The sequence below is a fragment of the Python bivittatus genome, unplaced genomic scaffold (genome assembly GCF_059951505.1).
Source record: "Python bivittatus isolate LINGU-HERP-01145 unplaced genomic scaffold, Pbiv_v1 ctg000080_np1212, whole genome shotgun sequence".
Lineage (NCBI taxonomy): Eukaryota > Metazoa > Chordata > Lepidosauria > Squamata > Pythonidae > Python > Python bivittatus.
In genome coordinates this window covers 11,170,392-11,188,392 of record NW_028277035.1, presented here as the reverse complement: position 1 = coordinate 11,188,392, position 18,001 = coordinate 11,170,392, and the positions used below count along the sequence as shown (strand labels likewise).

General features: G+C 39.9%; 1 protein-coding gene across 2 annotated transcripts in view; it reads left to right on the top strand.

Moving 5' to 3' along the window:
* Nucleotides 1-17,732, top strand: part of DNAH9 (dynein axonemal heavy chain 9) — a 212,906-nt gene extending 195,174 nt beyond the window's left edge. For both annotated transcript variants that reach the window (XM_088133503.1, XM_088133502.1), the window contains exons 64-69: nucleotides 804-995; nucleotides 1,557-1,748; nucleotides 2,759-2,929; nucleotides 7,006-7,188; nucleotides 7,667-8,056; nucleotides 15,408-17,732. In XM_088133503.1, the coding sequence (XP_087989629.1) occupies nucleotides 804-995; nucleotides 1,557-1,748; nucleotides 2,759-2,929; nucleotides 7,006-7,188; nucleotides 7,667-8,056; nucleotides 15,408-15,635 (1,356 nt within the window). In that variant the 3' untranslated portion in view covers nucleotides 15,636-17,732. The remainder of the gene's footprint in view (nucleotides 1-803; nucleotides 996-1,556; nucleotides 1,749-2,758; nucleotides 2,930-7,005; nucleotides 7,189-7,666; nucleotides 8,057-15,407) is intronic.
* The last annotated feature ends 269 nt before the right edge of the window (nucleotides 17,733-18,001 follow it).

Sequence of the window (18,001 nt, the reverse complement as noted above, 5' to 3'; positions counted from 1 at the left end):
TTTGCAACTAGATAAATGTGTGAGGATAAATAAGCACAGGGTGTGTTTGTCCTAAAGTTATGACTCAGGCCTTTGTCTCACTTTTTCATCCAGGAGACTAGCACATTTGTTGAAAAAAATGATTCCCAGGGCTTCTACTTAAGCACTATTTCTAACTTACATGGGAAACTATGTTGAGTGTTGGCTAACCATCCAGTTGCTCTTTGTTTTTCAGTTAGTCTATCACAAACAGTCAGGAATACTGTTGAACATCATTATGGCAGAAAGGGGGGGGGGCATTAATTTGATCATTTAGTAAAGTTCATTGATCCCAACTCCAGGCCATGAACATCCTTTTTCCCATGACTTTATTTGGATCAGAAGGTTGTTGGAGCAATTGAAACAGTATAAATGTTGTTCTTGTTGTTGCACAATTGTCAACCATATCATTCTTGCAATTATCCATCTAGTCTATAAGCAGACTATAAGAACAGCAACAATAGCATATTTTATTTGTACACAGAAAAATCTTTATCTAAAAGCAATTAATTAATTAATAAGTAGTGAGAAAATGTTAGCATGAAAGCTATAAAAATGGATTATCATTGGAAAATAAGCTTAATAAGTCTGGTAGTCAACTTTGGCTTTCTTACAACTTCTCAGATCAATCTAAGTTACGAGGATGAGTGGAGATTTTCATAATCCCAGACCCTGCTGTCCAATCTTCCATGTGGGTCAGTGTGTCTTTGCTCATCTTTGTTTGGCTCCTACCTGAGGACTTAGATGATATTTACTATGGAAACCAACTTCTCTTTTCCTTGCAGGACACCCTGGAGATGTGTACCCGTGAGAATGAGTTTAAGAGCATCCTTTTTGCCCTCTGTTATTTCCATGCTGTGGTAGCAGAAAGGCGCAAATTTGGTCCCCAGGGCTGGAATCGTTCATACCCGTTTAACATTGGGGACCTCACCATTTCTGTCAATGTTCTATACAATTACTTGGAGGCTACTTCTAAGGTGAACTGAATCATACTAGAATCATGTGTAGCAGTTTCTAATAGATGATTACTAGAGTTTTTTGAGGGGTGGGGTAGTGTTCTCTGTCAATGTGCCATCTTTCCCTCTTTCTTTTTGTGACTTCAGAGAAGAATATACTTTTCATCTAATCATCCTATTCACTGTAAATGCTCATAACTGGCCTGGTGTGCTTGTGCTAGGACATTTCTCTGAAAATATTTGGATATGTTTCAGTGCCAAGATAAATGTGTTCTGTCTAAGGAATGGGGGAAAGACTTGTTTTCAGCCACACTCCTCCTACTCTTTTTCAGTTCTCCACACCATACATACACACATACACAGAATCTGTTCTGCAGTCTGGGGCTTCTCTAAATGAATCTCTTTGGTGCTGCATGGAGTGGTATAACCACTACATTACATCCAGTTCCCAAAACAAACTTGTGGAAATGAAAAACTTCCACTTTAAGATTTTCAAAGGCTGCAGAAAGAATTGCCTGCTGCTATGCTATAAGGGAAGGTCTCCTCTGATCTGTCCCAGATAACTTTCCCTTTGGCATTTAGGTTCCCTATGATGATCTCCGATACCTCTTTGGAGAAATCATGTATGGGGGTCACATCACAGATGATTGGGACAGGCGTCTCTGTAAGACCTACTTAGAAGAGTTTATCAAGCCTGAAATGCTGGAAGGAGAGTTCTTGCTGGCTTCTGGATTTCCCCTCCCAGGAAACATGGATTACAACAGCTATCATCAGGTAGTCTTGCATTTATTCAATCTGCTCTGGTTTGTTTTGGAGTTCATAGCCATATAAGAAAGCAATTTAGGGATTCAGAGCTTTAGGCAAGATCTACTTTTTCTTGTAATCCTTTTTGATTGTGAAGTGACAGTTGGTCATGTCCTTATCCAGTTTGTGCATGGATAGAAAAAACTATCTAAGGCTGTTTCTCCAGCCTTTGCAGGCCTAGTGGAAAATTATATCTGTTAACTCAAAAACACTTGCAGGTTGCAATCCAGGGTATCAGATGTCCTTAGAGGTTTTGGATAACAGCTCCCATTGATCTTTGCTATTGACTATGCTGGCTGGAACTAATGGGCCAAAATGTCTAGAAGAGAACATATGTAGCTCAGGGTAGTACTGTGGAGTCCTTGGGGTTCTCTGAGCTTGGTTGAAAACAACCAAGCTCAGAGGACCCCAAGGACTCCACAAAATGTCTAGAAGATGCTAGCTTCTCTGTCACCGTACTTGGGACTTCTATATATAGATATATGTAAGATTTTACTAGTAGGGTTCTTTATCCTTACTATTATTATTTTACATTATAATCAAAATGCACATTTTTTTTTTGTATTCTTGGTGAATGCATCTTCAACTATTCATTTTCTGTATGGAGAGGGCCCACGCAAAGCATGGGCCACAGGAAATGGAGAGTACGCCTGATTTTATTTTAGAAAATTTTAGACTTTTGACCCTTCAGTGTCACTTTGGGGATTCATTTATCAAAACTGTATTCTAACCTAGGGCTGAGATTGAGGCATAGCACCTTCCAAACTGTACTGAAAACTGTAGCTCTGTTGAAAATGCCTAATGATTAATTTTAATTAACTACAATTAATCTTCATTTGGCCGGAGCTGATCTGCTTACAAGTGCGGCATTGTGCTGACTTTAGTTTAACTTTTTAGAGGTTCAGTAAAACTACAGATTATAGGGCATTATCTGTGGTATCCATTATCTTGCTGAGTGTACATATGATTTTCCTGCCTAGTATATAGATGATGCTTTGCCTCCTGAGTCTCCATATCTGTACGGCCTCCACCCCAATGCAGAAATTGGCTTCTTGACCCAAACATCAGAGAAGCTTTTCCGCACTGTTTTAGAGCTACAGCCTCGAGACACTAATCTTGGAGAAGGTGTAGGAACTACTCGGGAAGAGAAGGTGAGCGAGGGGGATATCCTTGTTTCCACCACATAGATGATTTTGCTTTATTTGATTTCATTTCATCCCCAAGACATTCAGGTCATGAGATGCAGGCAATTTATTACTGGCCAAATGGGAAGCCATCATAGATGCCAGAGAAGATCCAGGAGCTTTACATTCTCTATCGTGCTGCCATTCCCTTAGCAGATATAATAGAGAGCTGTGCTTCGTGACCTCTGCTGATTTGCCATTCTAAATAACAAAGGAAGTCCAAATAGGCTCGTATAAGAAAGCCAGTACAATTCTTTACATGTATAAATTGGACTTATTTGCAGAGATCAAAGAAGCAGCTCATCCTTTCATGCTTGCTGCTACAACGTTTAAGGAGAAGAATGGAAATTTGTTCTGGGAAAGGATAGAGCCTTGTTTCTTGAGTTAGCCCTGCAGGGAGCTTAGCAAAGTAGCCAAGCAAATTACAGGGTTTCCTTAGACCAGAGTTTCTTAACCTTGACAACTGGAAGAACTCCTGCAGTTCTCCATCATTCTCAAATGGTCTAAGGCAGCATTTTTCAACCTTAGGAACTCTAAGATGTGTGGACTTCAACTCCCAGAATTCCCCAGCCAGTATGGCTGGCTGGGAAATTCTGGGAGTTGAAGTCCACACATCTTAGAGTTCCTAAGGTTGAAAAATGCTGCCTTAGACCTTTTGAGAATGATGGAGAACTGCAGGAGTAAGAGCACTGCTAGGAACTTTGGCTAGGCAGGATGGGAATAGTGTGACTTTTTTTTTCATGGAAATTGGAACAGTCATACCAAATTATTCAAAGCTGGGAGAATAATTGAAACATCACCGATGTATTCCTTTTTCCAAGGTTCCCCCCATAAAAAATAGCATATGGGCTAGCTGTACAAGCATGCAGTCTTGCATGTGGAAAAAGTTTTAATAAAATATTCCCTTGTTATATCAATGAAGTCAAATTTAAAGGAGTCTATTGGCAAAGAGGATACAAGAAAACTAAGAGAAGTAACAATTGCACATACTGAATTCCAAATGAAAGCTATGTAGTCAGCCTAGCTAACCTAGTTACTAATAATTTGCTAATTGAAAAGAACATGGATTTCATTGCCCAGTTCAGAGTTCCCAACACAGAGAATGTTGGGCAGTTACAATCTGGGTCTCTTGTTGGATATTGTTTGGTAGGGCACTTTTCTCATGGAATTTGGAGGATAAGCACAAACTCACCTCTTTGGGAAGACTGACTGTTGCTTTGCCCAGTCAAGCAAAATGAAACTGTCCGTAATTATTACAGTAGTTACTACTGCTCTATATTACTTCTATTATCAGAGGCATTTATTTCTCAGTATTCATTCCTTGTTAACATGAATGGGAGGGTTCTGTTGCATCATGTTTCTTTATGGGCTTCCCTTCAAATTTAGTTTTTGCCTTGCCTCCTCTCTCTCCCACTGCTTTTGGGAATATGGCTCCTGACATGCCATTGAAAAGCTGCTTTCAGTTACCTTCCCAGGAAAAAATACATATCCTTATTCTAGGAGCAAAAATGTGGATGGACTTACTATGTCTCTGATTTGTGATTATTAGTTCTGACTGATTAGAAATGATGGGCTGGGGAATGGAGATAAGATTTCTCTAGTTGCAGGGAATACTTCAAAGTATATTAGGAAGGAGATTGAAGCTCCTTCTGTCTCATTTAGAGGATACTAATTACATTATCACCCAGCTCATCCAAAATCTGGCAGCTAGGCTATGCTTCTTATATCGTTTGTAGCATGATGGAATAATTCACATTAAAACTGATTGATTGCATTTGTATCCCATTGCAATCTAGCAACTCTTGGTGGCTTACATAATGCATAGTATAGAAAAATGTATAAAACATCCATGCTATGGTTAAAATAATTAGTTAAATAGCAGTCATAACAGCCTTAAAACAATATACAATATAGCTACATTAAAATAGAACAACAGGTGGTGTAATGCATGAACTTAAGAGAATGCCCTCTGAAATAGTTATGTTTTGACCAACTTCCTGAAAATCAACAAAGAGGAGGCTAGTCTGATCTCTGTTTGGAGGCTATTCCAAAGTACTGATGCTGCCACAGAGAACCAGTACCTTCTAGCTGTGGCCCTTCTTGCTTCTCAGCATTGTAGAACTATAAATGGTATCCAGGGCCAGCTTGCCTCCCATTGTCAGTTATTCACCAGGTGCTGAACCATAGGCCAGAGAGCTGGGACATTCACTAAGGGCTCTTTGGAACCCATTTGAATCTATTACATGTCTGGGGTGCACCATCCAAATTTGTCCCTCTGCCCTAATGAAATCATGGGTAGCTCTTATGATCTGACTACAGCAAGGGGGTGATGGAAATCATTTCCATCTACAGATTGCATCCACTCTGAGACAAAAACAAGGTCTAATGTATGAGCCTGTATGTATTTTGGGCTCAAGATTACTTGGGACAAATCCGTGGTAGCCATGGAAGCCATGAACTCTCAGGCTTTTCTGGAGCTGGCCCCCAGAATACAGAGGCTAAAGTTCCCCAACACCAAAAGTTGGGGGTTCTCCACTATGAGCCCAGAAATTAGCTCCAGGAGCCCAGGGAGGAATCCTGCCTGGCAGAAGAGTGGGCAGAACACCTACCTATAGGATCCCAATTTGTCTCTGCAGCCCACACACCTACTCACACCTACCTCAGGATCCAAAACCTTGTCTAAAAGTAAGGTGACCCTCATGATCAAAGCCAATGCTCCTCCCTAACCTTGGCATCAAGGTAGTTGAAGGTCCTGAAACCTCGTTGGCCAGATTTCTGATCAGGCGACATTGTTGCCACCATCCAGGCAGATTTTGATAATGCATGCCCAGTCTGCTGCCTCATGTAGCACCAGAATGTGGATGAAAGAGGCCTTATTACAGACAGACCTGGCATTAACCATCAGCACCTTGAGGCCAAAGACACCAGCGGTGCAGTCACCTGGCTTGCAGGTTGGGGAAATCAGGTTAACACTTCCACCAAATTGGAGGTCCTCTTCCTCTGAAATGGTCTGCTTGCTGCCATATCTCCCTTTGCAGGGACACAGGGATGTAACTAACCCTATCCTCCTCCTGCAGAGGAAAACTGGTCCTTCCCTCAGTGTATAAACAGGAGGGAACATCCATGTCATAGCCAGTCTGGCATTCAGAACAATTATTGGAATACCAGTCAGCTGGGCCTCACCTTGTAATCAATCCCATTTGCATACCTTTCCTATGTCACCATAGCAGAAGCCGTCAGGGTTCTCAGGCACCTTTCCACTTATACCTGAGCGGTTTGTGCTTCAATCCCCACTTGTCTCTCACCTCAAATAGAGCTTATTAGTCCCCCACCTCACCTCACACTTGAGGCAGTTCCTGTGAATCAGTGGCAGCCAGACTAAACACTTCATGAGGTTTATGTAAAGTCTTAATACTACTCAGATACTCAGACTCCACTGGCCTAACCTCCTAACTAGCTAGGTTGGTGCCAGGTCACCCTGGCCCTTCCTCACCCTCCTTCCGCAGTGATCCTTCTAGTCCAAGTCCCAAATCCTGCGAACAATTCAGTCTTACAGTCCAATTTGGGCAGAGGTGCCACCAAGCTGCAGCCTGAAGCAAAAGAAAAGTCCTCAGGAGGATGAAACCAGAGCACCACTGCCTCTGAATGATTGCATGTGACAATAGCTGAACAAAATGACTCTTAAGGAGGTTCTATAAAGTATGCTCTGATGTTTCTTTCTTTCTTTTTCCCTTTTATAACTTCATCTATCTTCAGATTAGAACTACCCTAATCTGAAAATGAGGCCCAGGCACAGAGAATCAGGGAGAAAAAACAGAGTATCTGCACAATGTGTGGGTATTTTTAAAACCATTTCTGTAGATGGAACCTCTGTGAATACTTGTAGATATAATAGTCTGTTAGATGGCTTGATTAAAGGAGCCAAGCTTGCATTGACTCAGCTTTTCTTCAGTAAGGGGAAATTAACTTCTCTAAGGCTACTTAAAGTTGTTAGTAATTTGTGCAGGTAAGTTTCAACAAAATCCTCTCTCCCTGGCATGTAGGTGAAGGCACTGCTTGATGACATCCTGGAGAAACTAACAGATGAGTTTAACATTCCTGAGCTGATGGCCAAGGTAGAAGAGAGAACACCATACATTGTGGTTGCTTTCCAGGAATGTGAGCGCATGAACTTTCTCACTAGTGAGATTAGGCGGTCACTGAGAGAGCTGGACCTGGGATTGAAGGTATATGCACTTCCCCCCCCCCCTACTTTTTGTGCAATTTTGAAGGCAAATTAGAGATGACAGGAAGACACTCGGTTTATGGGGGTAGCCTACCATTAGAAAGCTAGTGATAAAAAACTGTGTTATAAAAAAGAATATATAAAACCATGTAAACTTTAGAAAATAGGTAATAATTTGCATTATCACAATTTTAAAAGCCAAGCAAATGCTAGAAGTGTGTTGTCAAATAATGATAAAAGCTCATGATATAGCAGCAGTATCTAAACTGTTCCACAGATATCTCCTGGATATTTTAGGACTTTTTCAAGTTACTAAAATTAGTTGATTTCCTATGTTCTCTATTCTTGTTTGCAACTGAAGGTGACCTTTTTTCAGATCCACTGCAAATCCTAATAAATGTGCTGTTTTCACATCTTTAGTGCATTTTGGCTGAAGCCTATCCTGTGTCTCTCATGCTCCTTTTTCTTACATGTTTTAGGGTGAATTGACCATGACTAATGATATGGAGACTTTACAGAATGCCATCTTCTTGGATATGGTGCCTGAATCGTGGATCAGGAGAGCTTATCCTTCCATGTCTGGTTTAGGCAGTTGGTTCACCGACCTTCTCAATCGCATCAGAGAGCTTGAAACATGGACAGGAGATTTCATGCTACCATCTGTGGTGTGGCTGGCAGGATTCTTTAACCCACAGTCTTTCTTGACAGCCATAATGCAATCCATGGCCCGAAAAAATGAGTGGCCTCTGGACAAAATGGCTCTGCAATGTGATGTGACTAAGAGGAACCGTGAGGATTTCACCAGCCCTCCACGGGAAGGTGCATATATCCATGGCTTGTTCATGGAGGGTGCACGCTGGGATGTGCAGGTAAATGCAAAGATTTAAGGCTTGCTGTTCCTTGATAAGTCACCAGAATCAGGGAAAGGGGCATTTCTTGTTGTGAAATGTAATTCCAAGAATAATTGGACTGTGCATGGTCAAGACTGTGGCACACAATTAACTTAGGTTTGCTTCTTTTCTGGGGAGAATTCAAACTCACCTCCAGGAGGTATGTCATTTGTCACTAAAAGCCTGGGGTAGGAGCTCTGTTATGCATATTCGTAGGCTTATTCTGGAAGTACAAAATTGGTATTTGCCTGGAATTCATCATCTTGAGATAAATGGAATAAGTTAAAAACCACAATCACAAACTGGTAAGACTGCATTAAAAACAAAGTTTGTGGAACATTTCAAGTGAAATCTTTAAAACCAGGCTATAGCTGATCGTTGTTTCAAGTGGCAAATAAAACAAATGGGAGAAGTTGGTGGTGGAGATGTGGGGAAATGGGGAGTATGAACTTCAGTGCCTTGCCAAATAGTTTTACCTAGCTTTTGCTTTTACACTTTTAAATCTTACAGATTTTTATAGGGCCAAAATTAGAGGAGGTTTTTTAGGGTATTTTTAATATGTTTTAAATTATTTATAGTTTTTAGCCATCTTGGAGAGAATTGTATTTCTTCTTTTTTATTGTGAGCCGCCCAGAGTCACCCGTGGGGGAGATGGGCGGCATACAAACCGAATAAATAAAATAAAATAAAATAAAATAAAATAAATAAAATAAAATAAATAAATAAATAAATAGGTTTCCATTTCTGTGCTGCAGCTTGCATGTTCAGAGAGGACAAACCCTGTGTCAAATAGCTAAACAAGAAGCAGAGACATCAAAAGAGTTCCTCTATGCTTTTTATTTGTGAGACATTTATGATAGCTTGGAAAGAATTGTGACCAAATTCTTTTACTCTGAAGGCTCCTGGAGTCCTTTGGCTAGATGGCAACATAGGAAAATTAGCAAGCTTGGGACCCAAACAACTGCCCAGCCCATCATCCTCTAGAGTTGAGGGGAGGGGCTTTAGGAGCCTATAAAACAGGCATGGGAAATCTCCAGATGATAGGCCTAATCTGGATCTTGGTTTGCCATTGCGGGGACAACTCCCTTAGGAAGCGTTGCTTCTTAGACCCTTAGATCTCTTCTGTGATCCTGAGCCCTCCCCTCTAATTTTCCCAATCAATAGTTGGCATCAATGGAGACTGTTTCAAAGTCTCATTAGCACAGGAGGCATTTTTGACACGGGCTGTGGCTTGGAATACATGCAATACATGGGCAACTTCAGGTAATACACAGGTCCTGAAATTTTAAAAAGAAATCACTGGGCTTGATCAATACTTCTTGCAATCATCCAGGATCTGGATGAAAACTAGATTAAATTTAAAGGAGGGAGCCAAAGCAAGTATACTGAAAATAATTACGTTCAACAAAATTGGGCTTAATATAAACTATTTTGGTATGGCTCTAATTGTTGCATTCTCAGTGACCTTTTTATTTTTCCGTCCCCTCCCCAGCAGAGACCCAGCAAACCCACTTCAAAATCCCATGCTTTAAAGAGAAGTAAGCAAAATTTGTCTGTGTAATTTACTGATATCAGAATTTGCATTTCCACAGGCATTACACCTGCCTTATATTGTGCATTACACTGCTGTCACCTCCCGCTCCACAACTCTTTATTTTTTGGCAGGGAACACAGAAAGCCCTTGCCAAAAGGAACAGCTGGTGCTATTAGCCTTGAAGCTAAAAAGCTTCTTGGCTCTCATCCCATATCTGAAGCATTCCAATCCAAGTCTTGCTTTTATTCCCCAGCCTTGTCCATCTCAAAGTGTCAGGTCAGAGCCATCTCATTGCTCAGGTTCTTGACCTTGCATGAGCCCCAGCAAGAGGAACCAAGGCTTGGAGCTGGGAGGCTGGGGCTCCTACGGAGCTTTCCAAAAGGTGTAAGCTTAGGCTGAAAAAGGCTGGGCCTGGAGCAAGCAGAGCAAGGAAGGGTGGTGTTCATTTTGCTTCATTGTCCTGTAAATAGGACAAGAGATTGGAATGGACTGCAGGATAAGAGTGATGCTGCTCTTGTCCAGCAATCAAAAGGAGGTATTAAACATCCGGGATGATAACTAGAAACTCAGAGGAGTAGCAAAAGCTGGGAAGAACACCAGTCTTCTCTGGATCTCTTCTTCAGACTGTTTTGTTTCTTGGGAATTGTTTTTCATAAACATGGCTACACTCCAGGCATTTTCTATCAGGCAGTTTCTGCTGAGCTGTATCTAGAAGCAGCCCCCTCTGCCCCTCCAAGAGTTTTCCCCTTCAAAGTCCACGTGGAGGATCAAGGACCTCTATCTATTTAATTGTTGTTCTAGGATATCTTTCCCCAAATGATTGTTCTTCAGATGTTGTAGCACTCTAGGGCAGGGGTTCCTAAACTTTTTGCCATCATACCTCCCTTTAGTCTAAACTTAATGTACACACCTCCCCTAAAAATCCAAACACCAAAGGAACACAAATGAACAATGAAAACAATACAATGAAACTTTGGGAAAGGTGGATTTATTGGAACAATGTAACTAAAAGGTTCTTCACATCTCCCCTGGACTCTGTCTGCACCTCCCCAAGGTATGGGGCGATGCACTAAAAAGAATCATTAAGTAAATATTTAAGCCAAATTTGACAGAACATACCAACTATTTTTCATTGTTTGCTTCTTGTTAACTTTAATCACAGAAATATGTAGAAGCAACTGAGTGGGACCTTACAGCTGATTATCTGGATCGCTCCTAAGAGCCTTTTGGAACCCAGTTAAATAAAGATGTAATTTTTTTTAATGTTTGCCTAGATCACCCTCTGTACTTATTTTGTCCACATGTACCTCTTCTTTTTATATCCTTAAATTACATCTATGAGTGGCAGAGAGGGTGGGACTTCTGTACCTGTGGGCTATGGGGAGTCAGAGGTAAGCAGTATCTGGAAAACATAGACCATTTTAAAAATGAAGCATTTATGATTCTACATATTTTTGGTGGAAACAGGTTGAAAGTGAGTATTAGGCTCCAGGTGCCATGATAATGTCAAAGTTGAGGAAACTTAATACCGTATTTGTCCAGGGTAATAAGGCATATCTGCTGAAGATTAGCACCTACTGAGTGAGACTGAAGTAAAGTATCATCAAACCACAGAATGGGAAGGGGCTATTCAGGCCCCTGAATTCAATCCCTTTTGGAAAGAGGAAAATAAAGTATACAAGCAATTTGCTGAATGTTGGAAAAGTGTACATTAGGAGTTGTCTTATACTGGGTTGCGTGTGGGCCTATGTATCCCAGTATTGTGTACATTTTTTATTTCAGCAATTTGTTCTTTTGCTTTTTTTAAAAGAACATCTTTATGCAAAGAATCCAAGTCAACAGACACTGCATTACAATGTCTGTGTGAAAGGTACCAAATATCCTCTTTCACGTGTGCATGAACTGATACGTAACTTGAGTTTGATAAACCTAGAATTGTAGTGATATTTTACAGGTGTGGCCAAAGCACGGCAGAGTGTGCACTGTATTTCAATAGATGGGGGAAATTAATTTGAAACTGGCAAACAATAAAGAACCATGTAAGAAATTAGCTCAGGAACAATAATCAAGTATTGTACAATATGAGTTTGGCGTCTGTCTGTCTGTCTGTCTGTCTGTCTGTCTGTCTATCTATCTATCTATCTATCTATCTATCTATCTATCTATCTATCTATCTATCTATCATCACTCTATTTTCATAACAGAAGAAGATTGGATTAGTAACTCTAGTACTGGGATTAGCAAATGTTCCTGATAGCAACATCAGATATAGAGAAAAATGAAGATGAGGAATTAAGAGTTTCACCAAATAAGGAGAAGGGAGATCTTTAGATCTTTAGAGAAATAAGGTGGCCAAATTTTGGAGATTGGGTGCTTTATGCTCTTCGATGGTATAGGGTGGGATTCATACAAGGGGCTGAACTGATTGATTGATTTAGAATGATTTCTAGAGAAGGAGGAACTAATAGACTCAAACCATATATAATTATCTTTTTACAGAATAATAAATACTTGGAAATGTATAGAGGTCATAGATAGAATAAATATTTTTGATCATTAATTCAGCGTGAGATGATTAGCTGTCCAGAGATGATTCTGAGACAATATAGGCAGGAACTGTGGTTATACCCCTGGCCATAAAGCATAAACTATGTTGAGGAAACTAAGTGTCTGAGTAGATCATTATCAGCCATCCTGGAATGAGTATGGAATAAAATAGAAAAATAAAATTTGGAATGGAGAGTTGAAAAATAATGGAACTTAATTAATTTGAGGAAATAATAAAAGGAAGCAGCAAGGGAGTAAAGTGGTGGTATATGACTCAAGATCCTGCTCTGTCATCGTCTTCTGCCCATGTAAGTCCCTACAAGGCTTTCCTCCATGAGATTCTGAGGGGCCCATAACAAAGTAGCAACCCAGACAAAAGGTCACCTATCAGAATTGGGAGGTCCATGGATATCCAAGGGACTAGAGGCTACATCCATCTGGAAGGAGGCTGAGCTACAATAGGTGTTTCCCCAAAGGTAAAGGTTAATCCATTAACTGAGGGCACCTAAAGAAATAAGCACTGCATGATGAATAAAGACAACCAATCTGTTGGGGGCCATAAGGAAGAACTGCTCTCTGGACATACAAGGCTGGACAATGGTCCAAACAAAACAGAAAGAGAAAAGAACTCCAGCCATGGAAACTGAAGTTAGGTATCTGAGCAGGAAATGGATAATTCTTGCAGCAGAATTCTCTGTGGTAGCCCCCGCCCTTTGGAACATTCTGCCCCCAGAGGTGCGATTGGCCCCCTCACTCCTGGCCTTCCGAAGGGCCTTGAAGGCCTGGCTCTGCCACATGGCCTGGGGCGGGGAGGGAATACTTCAAGCAGGGGGATGGCTAGCCCCATAGTGGCCAGCTCTCCGCAGCCTGACTTTCCATCTTCTTGGATCTTCCTTTTTTAGTATTGTTTTTTAATTCTGGATGTATTGTGTGTTTTAGATATATTTATAGTTTTAATGTCTTTTGTAAGTCGCCCAGAGTCCCCTGTTGTGGGGGAGATGGGCGGGGGAGAAATCCAATAAATAAATAAATAAAATAAATAAACTCCCATTTGTGCGCACTGAGTTCCATGATGAAAGAATACACAAGCTATCCAAACTTGACAACAGTTCTAGGCTTCAGACGAAAGGGCAACTAAGGGCAACTAAGCATGTGGGCATACTCAGGAATAGGATAGAAGAAAGAATAGAAGAGCCTGATTCTGGAACATGAAAAGAAATCTCAAAAGATGTTCCTGGCTGCTTCATTGAAGAAGAACTTTTCAGTAACAAAACTTTCCAAGCAAAACTACTCAAACCATTCAGGATCAAATCCTTGTTTTTACAGTTCCCCTTTGAGGTCATCCACCTGCAGTTGTGGCAAAATAGCACGGGGACTTCCACGGATCTTAGACAAGAGCAAACAATAACTATTTTAAAGCCATTTCCTGTGGATATGTTTTACTCTGCTGTAAAACACAAGATAAAAGTAATTATGTTCTTTCTTAGTGCTTAAGCATGTTCCCCCCCCCCCCATCAAGGGATAGGTGTGGTGAGAGAATAAAAGCATTTCCATGTTAAAGTGAACCCACTGATTTTTCATCCAATAGCAACATATTCTTGTGGGGGGTCGAATGTAGACGACAGTTTAAAAATTAGTTACTGTGCTATGTGTAGCCAATCTTTCCGGGATACATATCCACTAGAAATTAATCCTTTGGAAAGGACAGGAGGGGAACTGCCAGCTTTGGCTGTAGCCATCACTTTAAAGGGAAACGTCTTGCTAAAGTGGAGTAGCTCTCCAAAGGGATTATCCAGAATTTCTTTAGACCTGTTCTAGGGCTGGCCAGCTGCCTGAAGTTGTTTTTTTTTTTTGCTTTGATGCATTTAGATGAGAATAATAGAAAACTTTATAGAAGCAGGTTTGTACTACTAAAACAAGATTTAAGGAGAGATTTCCAAGACCTTCTGAAGCACAGAAGCATAGCCTAGAATACATCTATTACATTCTCAGGTGGGACATTACCCATTGGGTTCAGCCAAGGCTTCTGAACCATCCTTGTCATTTTGCTCAAGATTGCTAATTAATCATCAAGTTGCCCTTGCCTTCTAGCTAGTGGGATAGTGTATTCCAGAGAATAAGTATTGCCTTACTCAAGGACAGGAATTGAAAGTAAGCCTGTTTCCTGTTTCTCTGTTAATTAGCCATGCAGTGATTCCTCCTCCCCCTTCATTAGCTATCTTTAATCTTTGGTTGGAAGGATGGAGGGGCTTAGATACAGGAGGAGACAGAGACTTCTGGGATATCATTTTAACAGCTTTGCTCATTTCTCTTTTCCATGTTTCTGTATTGGTTAGGCAATATAATCATCTAGCTTCCATGGTTCTTTCCACTTTTATTCTAGTCTCTGCACTTATAGGTACTGCTGTTTGAGACCAGCTTGATGCCTGTTGTTTGATTTGTGCATGTTTACTCAGTGACCAATCAATGTTTCTAATGCTACACGCAAAGACAACGTTTCCTTTCAAGCAGTATATTGTATTGTTTTAATGTTTGATTAAAAGCAAGTGCAGAGAAGTCCCAGTCTGATCACAGCGGCAGTGTCAGGAGAAGAGAAGCTTAATCCATGTATTTGTGTGTCACATGTTCTTCACCTGAGTTGCCTTCTCTGAAACTGCTATTAACAGCACTATGAAAAAACAAATATAGGTATTTTTACCTCCCACCTAGTGTTGAGTGTCTCAGTCATATTTAATTGGATTCTTGTTTCCAAGAATCAAGTAGTATTTAATGAGGCAGTGTTGAATACCACGAAGTGACTTCATAATTGCTCTGCTGCCCAGTCCACTCATTGTTCAGGTTTATGTTTACAAGGATTAACCTATTTTAAGTAGTTCAAACTTGGTAAATTCCAAAGGAACAGTGAAATGTCTGCAGAAGTGATTACACAACGGCTTTATTATTTTCCAGACTCTGCACAAATTAACGTACTTCACATAGAAGCTTTTGGACACAGCAGTAAGGGTAGGGTGTGCAAAATATTTCACTTTAAATCACTTCTAAGTGTGCAACTTCATGAAATGTCTTGTTTTGAGTGCAAATGGGATGCTTCTACTGTGAAGCTGGCTGTTATGAATATTTTGGAGGTGTCTTGCAATCAAAATGGGGTGTTTCATGAAGTTCTGTGCTCAAAACGGTTAATCTCTGTAAGAAAGATGGGCAGGGTTAGCAATATCTCATTTTTTTTTTTTTTTATACTATTCTTTGCAGACTGGGTTAATTGCTGATGCCCGACTGAAAGACTTGACTCCACCCATGCCAACTATTTTCATCAAAGCCATCCTTGTCGACAAGCAAGATACACGCAACGTATATCCATGCCCTGTATATAAAACTCGCCAACGGGGTCCTACTTATATTTGGACATTTAACCTGAAGACTAAAGAGAAACCATCTAAGTGGATTTTAGCAGGGGTTGCTCTCCTCCTGCAAATTTAGATTTCAGTTCAGATTACTTCTCTTTTTCGAGCAGCCTTGTCAAAAAAAGTCATCTTTTCTTATTTGGTATTTGCTTCAGAGAATGAATGAATGCCTAATGTTGTTTCATACTTATATACATCTTTCAAAAAATGAAAGACGAGTTGAATTATTTTCAAGCACACCACAGGGTTTCAAGTTTATTACATTTTTAAATAAAAGGTGCCTACTTGGTTTATGTACCATAAATAAGTAATAACAATTATCCAATTTACCGAACAGGGAACATGTTTAAATAATAGGTAAAACAAGCATAGAAATTCATGTAAGCCAGTCTTAGGTCTTCAGATATGTTGGAACTACAATTTTCAGAATTCCCAGCTAGCATGGTTACGCTAGCTGGTATTTCTGGAAGTTATAATCCTGGTGTATCTGAAGTGTACCAGCATGAGAAAGGCTGGCTTCAGCTGAAACTTTCTTGAAAGTCCTGGAAAATGAATGAGGTCTTTCCAAGCATTAAGAAGATGACAACATAAATATTGTGTTAGCTTCTGTGGGAAGACCATTTCATCGGTAAAGATCCAGACCCTAAAAGCCCCTCTTCCCTGTTTCCCTTTACAATTCATTTGCAGAGGGGACCTAGGGAGGACCTTCTCTGATTGTGACTACTAGGAATGGGAGGGATGGGCATATGTTTGAGATGGCTAGTCCTTTGGGTATACTGGTCCCAAACCATGAGAAGCTTGAAAGATCAACACCAGTACTTTGAATTGCACATAAAAACAACATACAGCAAGCAGTTCAAACCCCATTTTCTAAATAATTGTATTTGCTAATTAAACTTCAAGTCATCAAATGCTGAGATGAGTACTGCTTTTTAGTACTCATACTACTGTTGGGTACTGCAAAGAGAAAGCGCTGTTGTGTTGGATTTTTCCTCCAGTGCCAAATTTTGGCATTGGCTTCAAAATGAAACTGAGTAGCAAGACTGACTTTCAAACACTTTGAGGCATAAATGAGTGTGTTTGACATGTTGCTTTACTGATGGTTCATGCTTTCAGAAGATTATACTCTAGGAATGCTGAGAGAAAGTGACAAGGCTATTAAAGAAGGGGAAGTCTGTAATGCAGAAAGTAAATGTAAGAGTTTGGAATGGTACCAGTTTCTTTATAAAAAAATATTTGTGTTCTGTTGTCCAATGATTGTCTTCTTCTGCCCTCTACTTTGCAATGATACTGTGCTTTCTGATTGCTCAAATTATGTGTGTCTGATTGCACATGTTAAGCTCAGACCTGCTTGTCCAAACCATCTTTTTGAGTCAGTGAGAAAACCGTGGAAGACAGTTCATATTAAAAGCTTAAATAAGGATTCATATAATTATCTTTGAGCTATCCCATAATTTCAAAATACTGGTTGCTTATCATAATACTGCTTGTTATTTTTGAAGTTTCTATGATGATTCTTTTTACATTTTTACAGTAGTTAACTGTGGTGTACCCCCATTAGGTGAAAATATGAGCTAAGAATGTCATTAGGAAACTTGATTATTGTTACTCAAATGTCCAGAATGGTTACAGGAGAGGCACAGCGTACATTTCCCCCCAAATGAATGAAAATGGTTTTCTCTGGAGATAACTTGTCCTCAAGACAATCTCCAAGTATGAAAGCTGATTCTGGTGGGGGCTGGTCAACTATTATCAACATCCATTTGATAGTGGCCAGATTCATTTGTCTGCAAGGAATGCGTCTGATTACTGACAAAGAAATACCAGTCTGCACTTAGCATGTGAGATTATTGGTGTACAAATGCTTTGTTAGAATCTGAATTGCTTTGCATCATAAACACAATGCACCAAGAATCTTAAATCTCTAGCACAAACACATTCTTATTATTTTGAGAAGCATCTCAGCCATTTGTGAGGGAAAAAAAATCTCAGGAAAAAATCTTAACACTTTAAAATCCATGCTTGAGAAACTGAATTGTAGCTCCCTCTGCTTTTCTATTCTTTTTTTCTTTTTTCTTTTGGTACTGTTGTTAAGGGGCACATGAGGGAATATGGCAGGATACAGATATGAGTAATTACATCAAGTAGATACTTGATGCACTGTGTTGCAATTCACTGCTTTGATGAAAAATTAAATGTCATTAATAAAGGTATTTAATAATAACTTTTGCTGGTATAGTGACACTACTAGTTTCATTTCTAGAAGTTCCTACTGCACTCACTTTATTTCTACAAAGAAATAGCATACTATCGTTATTCCTCTGTGTAGATTTCCATTTATCATTCTTCATAGTGAGATATCAAGCACTATAATATAACTTTCTTGGAATTTGACTATTAAAAGCAAGCTCTGACTTTCTGGATCTTAATATTTTAGACTCT